Genomic DNA, 10,979 nt, shown 5'->3' with positions numbered 1-10,979 from the left:
CAAAAAAAAAAAAAAAAAAAAAGGCATTTGTGTTTTTGTTTGTACTTCCTTGATTAGTGAAGTTAAACACTTTTCCATACGTTTATTGACTGTTTGCATTTGTTACTTTGAGAAGAGCCTATTTATACCTTTGTACATACTCTACCTTGATTACTTCTGTTCCAAGAATTCTGGGGTCTAACACATTACACATTCCTGTATAAAAACTCCTTACAATAATATATCTGGTTGACCAAAGGCACAGAAAGTTTACAAAATATATAAGAAAATGAAAAAATTTTGGATCTCACTGAAATATGGCTTAGGTATAAAGAGCTTCTTAGTCAGCTTTTTTGAATGTAAGGTTAAAATTAGTTTTCTTTTACCATTGAATTCTTCAACTTCCAGCTCTGGAGCTACCAGGTAATACTGTTCACACAGCATCTTGGCTGTTTCATATGCATCTACAAGAAAAGGAAAAAGTTTAGCTGCTGCACTAATAACATATAGGCACAAGCATGTGTGTGTGTGTGTGCATGCATGTGCATGTATATATCTATAGGTATATAAGATAAAGAAACTGTCTAAACAGATGGATGTAGAATAAATCAACTACAACCTTTTACAAAATATCCTTTTGTGGCTTTAATAGAATTACCATGACTAAAACAAAAGTTCTCTTTTCTATTTTTTCCAAGACAGCGTCTCACTCTGTCGCCTAGGCTAGAGTACAGTGGTGTGATCATAGCTCACTGCAGGCTCGAACTACTGGGCTCAAGCAGTCCTCCCACCTCAGCCTCCCAAGTAGCTGGCCTTACAGGCACATGCCACCATGCCCAGCTAATCTCTCTTTTCTTAAAGGATTTTTTTGTTTGTTTGTTTTTTGAGACAGAGTCTCACTCTGTTGCCCAGGCTGGAGTGCAGTGGTGCCATATCGGCTCACTGCAACCTCCGTCTCCCAGGCTCAAGCGATTCTCCTGCCTCAGCCTCCCGAGTAGCTGGCATTACAGGCGGATGGCACCACGTCCAGCTAATTTTTGTATTTTTAGTAGAGATGAGGTTTCACTATGTTGGCCAGGCTGGTCTCGAACTCCTGACCTCAGGTGATCCACCCACTTTGGCCTCCCAAAAGTGCTGGGATTACAGGCATGAGCCACCGTGCCTGGCTTTCTTTTCTTAAAGTCTTAATGACCATAACAATGGCAACATACTAGAATACTGGCAATTCAACTAGCTCTATACCAAACACGTATTTGTTTAACTTATAACTATTACCAGAAGATATTTTTCATGAAAATTTAGGAACTCAAGACTATACTTTCCAAGCACCATGCAACCTGACTAAATTGTAGCAAAATAATATTTGTCATGATCTTAAAAATAATAATGCCAACAGTCTTGTGATTTGCCAGAGTTATTTGTAAGTGAAACCTCAGTAAGTATTTGCTGAATGAATGGATTTCCATGAGCCACACAATTTAAATTACTGGAGATGCCACTATCACTTTAAAAGGTCCTTTCAATTAGTTAAAGGTAACAGGCTGGGGCTGATATTTATCAAAGTCTGAGGAGCAACAGTTCACTTTTTAAAGGATAAAATAAAAAACATATGGTAAGAAGATCAGAGCCATTACAGAAATAGCTGGAAGACAGAATTCAGGAGATTCAAAGATGAGGAGCAAATTCAGAAAGCAAAGGTGCATTACAAGACATTGGATACTGCATGTATGCCTTTTCTCTCGAACTGTAAACAATCTGAGGTCAGTGTTTGTGTCTTAACACTTGTTTTATAACTTGCATAGAACTTCGTATAGTGCCTATGTAGATGGTCAACAAACAGTCCTTGAGCCAGGTGCAGTGGCTCACGCCTGTAAACCCAGGACTTTAGGAGGCCGAGGTGGGCTGATCACTTGAGGCCGGGAGTTCAAGACCAGCCAGGCCAACATGGTGAAACCCCGTCTCTACTAAAAATACAAAAATTAGCCATGCATGGTGGTGAGTGTCTGTAATCCCAGCTAGTTGGGAGGCTAGTTGGGAGGCTGAGGCAGGAGAATTGCTTGAACCCAGGAGGTAGAGGTTGCAGTGAGCCGAGATCGTGCCACCGCACTCCAGCCTGGGGGACAGAGTGAGACTCCATCTCAAAATAAAAAATAAATAAATAAAAATAAATTAAAAATTTTTTAAAAACCTTGGTTTGATAAATTTTAAACCTTTTGGTAATTTACTTTTAAAAAATCTTTATTGGAGATAATTATTATACCATACAATTCACTCATTGAAAGTAAAGTTTACTTTTAAAAAATCTTTATTGGAGATAATTCTTATACCATACAATTCACTCACTGAAAGTAAAGTGTACACACGGCCGGGCGCAGTGGCTCACACCTGTAATCCCAGCACTTTGGGAGGCCGAGGCAGGGGGATCACTTGAGGTCAGGAGTTCGAGACCAGCCTGACCAACATGGTGACACCCCTTCTCTACTAAAAATACAAAAATCAGCCAGGCATGGTGGCGGGTGCCTGTAGTCCTAGCTACTCAGGAGGTTGAGGCAGGAGAACTACTTGGACCTGGGAGGCAGAGGTTGCAGTGAGCCGAGATCACGCCACTGCATTCCAGCCTGGGTAACAGAGTGAGACTCCATCTCAAAAAAAAAAAGTACATACAACTCAGTGGTTTTTAGTATATAGTCAGAGCTGTGCATTAATCACTATAATCAAGTTTACATTTTCATCACTACCAAAAGAAGTTCCAAACCCGTTAGCAGTTACTCCCCTCCACCCAGGCCTAGGCAACCATGGATCTACTTTGTCTCTATAGATTTGCTATTCTGGACTTTTTACATAAACGGAATAATATGCGGTCTTCTGTGACTGGCTTCTTCCACCAGCATGTTTTCAAGCATCATCTACATCATAGCATGTATCAGAACCTCATTTCTTTTTATTGCTATATTATATTCCATTGTGCAAGTATACCATATTTTCTTTATCCATTCATCAGCTGGTAGACATCTGGGTTGTTTCCACTTTTTGGCTATTATGAATAGTGCTGCTATGAACCTTCATGTCCAAACATTTGTGTGAACATATGCCTTCATTTCTCTTGGGTATATACCTAGGAGTAGAAAATTGCTGCTTCGTGGGCGCATTTGGAATGTTCTCAACAGGATTATCAGCTCTTTGGAGACAGGCTCTTATTTCCTTTATATTCCCCATATCAATACTGTGCAAAAGTAGATATTGTGCTTGTTTAATATTCAAGAGGTGAGAAAAAGAAGGAAGGAAGGAAGGAAAGGGGGAAAAGTAAGCCCTACAGAATGTTAATGTTAAAAATTGACATTATTAACCTACAATAATACAAAGATAAGATTAGGGTATGTTCAGACTATAAATTTTGGTTCATTGACTTCATATTGCTACCAAATTAAAATTTTATCTATTATTTGACCTCAGAGTAAGAATTCTGATTCTTTTACTAAACTTTTAGAATTAAATCCCTATAAAGAACCAAAGATAGAGATATTAAAATAACTCAGACAAGGTGAAATAATGAGGGACAGCAAAAAGGAAACAGCAGTAAGAGGAGAAAAAAAATGTTTCAAAGAGTTGGTCAGTATGAAAATAGACACTTAAGTAGGATTGAATTTCAACCCTGAAAAAGAAAGTAAGTTAAAAATTTTGAATTATACTAAATTTACAAGTGTTTTCCTAGGCTATAATAAACCTTATCAAATATCTCTAAAGTACTTTTGTCAAAAGAAGAGAAATCAAGACTCACTCCTCTTGCTTAGCCTATGCCACCAAACAATGCTACATCTCCACCTAGTGACGTGAAAGCACAAAGTTGAACAGGAATTTCCAAGATCACAAACACTGAAACCTAAAAACGATCATTCATTATCCATACACAAAGCCAACACATCTCCACAAAACAACTCCTCCAGGTATGTAATAAAGATGTTTAAACAGTGCTCTTCCATTCACTACCAAACAAAAATAATCTACACCCACTAAATGTCCTAATTTCTCATGGAATTCGCTTGCCCAGTAGCATGATTATGACAGCGCTGTTAAGAAAACGTGCTACACAAATTTAACATGTGAAAGACCAAGCCCGGACAGAAGCAGCCAACTCAAAACACAAAGACCCAGTACAGCTCCTAAAACCACGTGTGATTAAGAATTTTTAAAGCATCACTACAAAATATAGTGTATCAATGCTATAATTAAGAATTGCATGATGATCCTTGAAGAACTCAAGTCATCACAATGTAGACTCACATACACCAGCTAGCCAAAAGGGCATTAATGATATTATCTATATACTATGCATCTTTGTAAATTCCTTGGACACAATGCATGTTGCAGTGCCTGGGACACAATACACACTTAGTGAGCATTTGTTAAATGGAACGATCCTCTGGCCCATGATTAAGTTCTCAACATGCAGTAACTTACATTGACAGGGGGTGTTCCTTTTGGTGAGACTGGGAATTAGAGGCCTAGAGTCATTCCCCAATCTAGCTGTGTGTGGGATTCGTTACCAGGTTTGAAAGAAAGAGTACAGATTATGAAAGGAACCCCTGGAAATTCTGAGGCAGTAGCTCTATGTTGAAGCCTGAGAGTCCACATTCTTAAAACTTAACAGGTAATTTGGAAGAGAAGCTAGACCACTTCCCTGGAAAGTCAAGTCTGAGTCACACTAATTCTGCCACTCATCTCTCCTAGGACACGAATGCTTATGAGGTACTGGGGCGACAGCACTTATATACTCAAACAGGATATTTCTGTTTAAGTAAAATAATTTAACATAAAAATGAAAAAGCTTTAAGAAATCACCATCAAAACCAAAATTCAACTAATGGCTTGTAATTTACACTTAGAGTAAAATGCAAATTCTACTTATAATAAGCTTTCTAATCAAACTTTTCTATTTTTTAAATTTAGATATCAAAATATCAAAAAAGATAACTGCCAAATTATTTTATGTGCAATATATTGGAGCCAATATTTACCATCAATCTTTAGAAGAAAATATTAGAAAATTATTATTGCCGCTGAATATAAATCATATGCCTTATTTTAGGAATCTGTTTTCAAGGGTTTTAAGGTACTGATTATAAAATAATTAACAAAACTGTAGGTGTGGCTCATACATACTTCCCCAGGTTAAAATAACTAAACTGTAAATACATGAATCAAAAATTTTTTTTTTTTGAGACAGAGTCTGGCTCTGTTGCCCAGGCTGGAGTACAGTGGCGTGATCTCGGCTCACTGCAAGCTCTGCCTCCCAGGTTCACATCATTCTCCTGCCTCAGCCTCCCAAGTAGCTGGGACTACAGGTGCCTGCCACCATGCCTGGCTAATTTTTTGTATTTTTAGTAGAGACGGGGTTTCACCTTGTTAGCCAGGATGGTCTTGGTCTCCTGACCTCGTGATCCGCCTGCCTCGGCCTCCCAAAGTGCTGGGATTACAGGCATGAGCCACCACGCCCGGCCAAGACTAAAATTTTAAAAGGCTGAGAACAGGGTGAAGGTTCACACAGAAATCAGCCCAACAGAACCAAACTAGCCATGAATCTGTTTTAATAAATAGCACACAGGAAAATTAAATAGATAATGGAGGTTGCTTTATCAGATTTTCCTATTCAAAATTCACCACAGAACTCTGTTATCAAATATTAATTAGCCTCTATCTTGAATACATGCAATTACTTGAGACAACAAATATGAGAGGCTGGACTAGGATGAATTTGAGTGACTGTTGAAAAAATTAAAATGAAAGTGCCAAGATCCCTAACTTTGAGTCTAATAGAATACAGAAAATCATAAAGCTGAAGTTTAAGAAGCCACTGTCAGAAAAAGGTAAATGTAAATGACCAGAAAACATTAGAAAAGTGCTGATAGGCTGTTTTTAATTGTTTTATTTCTATTTTCTTAATAAAAACAATCCCACAGCATTTATTGTCATCTGGTAATAATATATATGGATAAGGGAAACAATCTGAACAGACATTTTAGAACTATACTCCCAACAAAGGACACCTAAAAAAACAATTTCTCAATAGTTTCTCACTTCCTTGATCATTTCTGGTTAGAGACATTTTGTGGCAGAATATGATCTCCTTTAGCACGATCTGACCCAGGGGTTTTCTTGGCTTTGTTTCACAATGAATCTCTTCTGCATCATCTGATATGAGGTTTACAGACTCATCAAAACCAATGATATGGCCCTCTATCAGCATATTCACTTGCTCATAGAGTCATACCTGAATCCGAGATCTATTTTGCAAGTATCTGAAGATGAAGGTAAGGCTGATGGGCTATATTCACCTTCTGCACTTTTTGGCCCTGGCCACAGTGCACCATGGTGGAAGCCCACAAAGACAACACTGACCCGCACCGCACCTTCTGGAAGTGATATGCTGCCTTTTAGGAACACTTTCAAGTCTCAGAGAAATTCTAATAAGGCATGTCTATCATCATCCTTCCTATCCCAAACCCATCCTGAGTGGGATCCAATGGGGATTTTTTAAAGGAGTAGGCCCCCACATCTCATGCTCCAAACCACAGCAGACTGGGCAAATGGGAGTAGAACATCCAATGTAAGGGCAACCAATCTCCAGACTGATCAGAATCCTAAAACTTGTGATCATAGGGAGAAAAAAAAAAGATAAGCTGAGTTAATTAAATGCATCTTTTGGGAATTTAGAATCAAGACAGTTGGGGTGATCAGGCAGGGCAGAAGCCAAAAGGGTACACTGAGAATTATCATGAGATCTGTGAAGGACTAGAGTGCCCAACAAGATGCCACTGAGTCATCCAGTATACAGACAAAAACAGGTAAATGGAGCAGGCATGGAGAAAGGCGGAGAGGCCATGACTTGGCAGCTCCAGTTGCAAAGATACACAGAAAACAATCTTGTTTTCTGTTTCCTAATTCCAATTTCTTTTTTTTTTTTTTTCTGATGGAGTCTCACTCTGTCACCCAGGCTGGAGTGCAGTGGTGCAATCTCAGCTCACTGCAGCCTCCGCCTCCCGTGTTGAAGCAATTTTCCTGCCTCAGCCTCCAGAGTTGCTGGGATTACAGGCACATGCCACCATACCTGGCTAATTTTGGTATTTTTAGCAGAGATGGGATTTCACCACGTTGGCCAGGCTGATAATTCCAATTTCTATAGCCCCAACTGTAAAGTGCTTCCTGTCCTTGGATTATCACGGGACCTACCAGGTTCTTTTGATAAATCTTTCTTGAGCTAGCATGAGTGGGTCTCTGTTACTTGTAACCTGAAGAGCCCAAAGTGAGAGCACAAGACATTATTTCTGAATCAGAATAATGTCACGCGCTCTGAGGATACCATTTGTGTGCTATTATATTAAGCAATAATAGCATGTAGGAACAACACAGGCAACTTAGCATCACTGCGAGAATTGATTTTTATACCAAGTATTTAAGTATATACCTTTAAAATGATCTTACAGCAGGATTTTCCATTTTATTTCCTAGTTTCTTACAAAGAAAGGAGGGAAAAGGGTCACAATGGAAGGCACCTCCCAAAGGATAATAGGACCTGCTTTACAACTCTAATTCTAGCATTCACTACCTGGAGTCTATAATTTGCAGATGTGTAAAGGTAGATATTAATGTGCTAAATAAGCAGCAAGGAGGCATGCTTCAGTGTTCTGCACATTCAATTAATGCTACACAAGATGCACCCCATTTTTATACGTTGCTACAACTGTCTAGTCAAAAATAAAAATATTGTCTCTACTCTTCTACATAGTTTTCTGTAATCTGTCTCAAGAGATCTAAGGATGGGAGTGGGCTTAACACTTGCTTTGTTGTTGTTGTTTGTTTGTCTGTTTGTTTGAGACGGAGTTTCACTCTTGTTGCCCAGGCTGGAGTGTAATGGTGTGATCTCAGCTCACTGCAACCTCCATCTCCCGGGTTCAAGCAATTCTCCTGCCTCAGCCTCCTGAGTAGCTGGGATTACAGGTGTCTGCCACCATGCCCATCTAACTTTTGTATTTTTAGTAGAGATGGGGTTTCAACATGTAGGCCAGGCTGGTCTCGAACTCCTGACCTCAGATGATCCACCCCCCCTCGGCCTCCCAAAGTGCTGGGATTACAGGTGTGAGCCACTGCACCCGACCAACATGTATTAAACCTATAAAACACACATGTGTGCATACAAAGAGGCTCACACACACATGCCCACACAGGGTCATTTGGGCTGGACACCCGACTATGCTTAAACCATGTAGGATCTTCACAGCTAAGAAAATCATTAGTAGGGCTGTCATTAAAACCCAGAGCCCTTACTCTTGCAACATCTAACTGCTTAAAACAAAAGGAAGGAAATAAAAGATTAGCTATAGAGATTCTGAGTTAGAAGATTAACTAAGAAATCTCAGAGGATAGTGGAAGAAGGTAAAAAGCCAGGGTGAAAATATCAACTACTCTAAAAAGAGGAAGGCAATAGTAAGACTTCACTAAGAGTCAAAAGAGGCTGACATCCATTTCTTCCTTTCCTTGGCAACACTTGGCAGGGATTGGTAAGAAGAGCTGGTGAGGCCTGGGCCTCTTGAGACTTTCTGATGGTTGCTCCTGGGGCATTTGGGGATGGAGACTCCAGTGCCTTTTAGCTAGAAGACACAGAAGAAATTTCAGGCCTTTCGACCTTTGGTGCTCTGTGCCTTCTTTATTCTCTCTCAGTCTTACTTGGAGCTAGAAATAGCTTCTGCATAAGTATTTGATGCTCAAAAAATTAAGAGGAGGGTCCACAGGAAATGAAGCAGACAGTTCACTGGAGACATGTGCTTTGGTCTACAAGGAAAAAAGAGGCCTGCAGGTTTCCTTCTAGGTTGCCTAGCCCATTTGCCAGGGTAGAAAAAGTAACTGATATAAGGCCAATCCCCCACTGCGGAATAAAGGTTATGCACACTTGGCTGGAAAGACCATTTGAATATACAGATAATGAGTATCACAGATTAAACACAGGAAGAACTCCAACAATATTGACGCAGACAGCAGGATAGAGGCTTCTACCATGGGGTATTGAATTCAGCCAGGAAGGGTGTGTGTGATGGGCATTAGTGCTGGAGATAGAGAAATACACAAATACTATGGATTTCACGGAGACAAAGATTAGACACAATATTTGCAGCTGCACACCTATCTATAAATCTGATGAGTTCAAATGTATAAAACAATGTTCTCACTAAATTATGAAAATGGGTAATTTTTATTCTCTTCTCCCTTTTCCCACATTTGCTGAACTTTCTTTGATGAGCACTTTTATGATTTTGGTAATATGGCAATAGTCTTCTTAACTGTCCCAACTGGGAAAAGGAGTTGGATGATTAACAGAAATGTTGGGTAAAGTGGGAAACCATAAAATTTGATTACTATCCTAAACATTAACTTAAAGTGCACATTTGAACATACAATTTATTTCTCTGTCAATATATTCACATAAGGCCTTTCCTTTGAATGTGGATCAGTTTGGGGTTCCAGTTCGTCTTTCTTGGATGAAGAACATCACTTACATCTATGAATTCTAATTCCTATTTCTTTAAAGTATAATAAACTTAAAGATACTTGTGAGGCAACCTGGGTATGAATTCCAGGTAAGATTTTTACTCTGTGTTGCCATGTAATCTAATCGTTTTCTTACTCACGGTAATTTCATAACATTTTTAAGAGTCCTTCCAAAGCATTCAACTTGGTTTTAACAGAAATAAGTCTCTTTTATGTATGTATATTTCTTCAGTTTACGTAACGTTTAAATAAATTATATAGTCACAACAGTGAGTATAACTTACATCAATGGCTTGGGTACAAATAAGTTACCCTTAGTAAGCATGAACCTCACCAGGTGGAAGCAGAAGTACAAAAGCATTCCAGAAAATGCATATAAGCCAAGAGTATTTAGTGTGCTGTGGGTATGGTATCCATCATTTATGAAGGGAATGAAGGATGTCAGAAAGTTGATTGTGTGACTGCTGCTTTAGAGGGTTATACACTTTCAGAATCTGAAACCAACTCCAGTTTTTTTTCCTTAAGGGAAGATGCTGTTGAGAGATGAAAAAACATGGTTTGAGAGAGGTGTGGGGAATGGGGAGCGTGCCAGCCCTTCCTGCTTACCCCATGAGTGTGGGGGTGGGATTTGCATGTGTGTACATGTCCATGCGTGTGTGTGTGTGTGTGTGTGTGTGTGTGTGTGTGTGTGTGTGTGCTGGGGGAAGGGGGATTTTGAGTCACAGAAGGGCACAAGAAGTGACTGTTATTGTATAGGGCTTCACTAGGAACTCCAAGCTTTAATTATGCCAGTGAGCGGCAGAAATGATTAAAGAAGAAGAAGCAGTCAACTCTGTTCACAGTACAATAATGGGTATAATACAGTTAACAAGGGCAGGAGAAAGACTGAAGATAAAGCTGTGGGTACAGGAAGAAGGAAGAAAAAGGAGGGGACTGTGGCTCAGGGTCAAAATTGTGACTAAAAGGGACAAAGCAAACAGGAGGCTATGAGGTAGACGTTGGCATAAACTTCCAGTGTTTTCTTTCAAATACGTATTGAACTATTCTTCATATAATCTTCAGCTACTTTTTGGTACAAAACTTCTGACCCTAAGAGGAGTGATGCAAAAGCATATAAGAATAATTCCAGACCTTTAGAAACTGACACCCTAGTTAGAGAGAGACAAATAGGCCAGGCACAGTGGCTCATGCCTGTAATCCCAGCACTTTGGGAGGCTGAGGTGGGAGGATCACCTGAGGTCAGGAGTTCAAGACCATGGTGAAACCTCATCTCTACAAAAATACAAAAATTAGCTGGGCATGATGGCGGGTGCCTGTAATTCCAGCTACTTGGGAGGCTAAGGCAGGAGAATTGCTTGAACTCAGGAGGCAGAGGTTGCAGTGAGCCAAGATCACGCCATTGCACTGCAGCCTGGGCAACACAGCGAGATTCCATCTCAAAAAAAAAAAAAAAGTACAAA

General features: G+C 39.7%; 1 protein-coding gene and 1 pseudogene across 1 annotated transcript in view; both read right to left on the bottom strand.

Moving 5' to 3' along the window:
* PDK3 (pyruvate dehydrogenase kinase 3) overlaps positions 1-10,979 on the bottom strand; it is a 75,055-nt gene that overhangs the window by 20,234 nt on the left and 43,842 nt on the right. Inside the window, exon 6 of the mRNA XM_025372817.1 lies at positions 366-443. Coding sequence (XP_025228602.1) covers positions 366-443 — 78 coding nt within the window. The remainder of the gene's footprint in view (positions 1-365; positions 444-10,979) is intronic.
* Positions 6,063-6,347, bottom strand: LOC112616231 (annotated as a pseudogene).

This window comes from Theropithecus gelada, chromosome X, assembly GCF_003255815.1.
Source record: "Theropithecus gelada isolate Dixy chromosome X, Tgel_1.0, whole genome shotgun sequence".
Classification (NCBI taxonomy): domain Eukaryota; kingdom Metazoa; phylum Chordata; class Mammalia; order Primates; family Cercopithecidae; genus Theropithecus; species Theropithecus gelada.
This window is presented reverse-complemented; position numbering and strand designations above follow the sequence as displayed.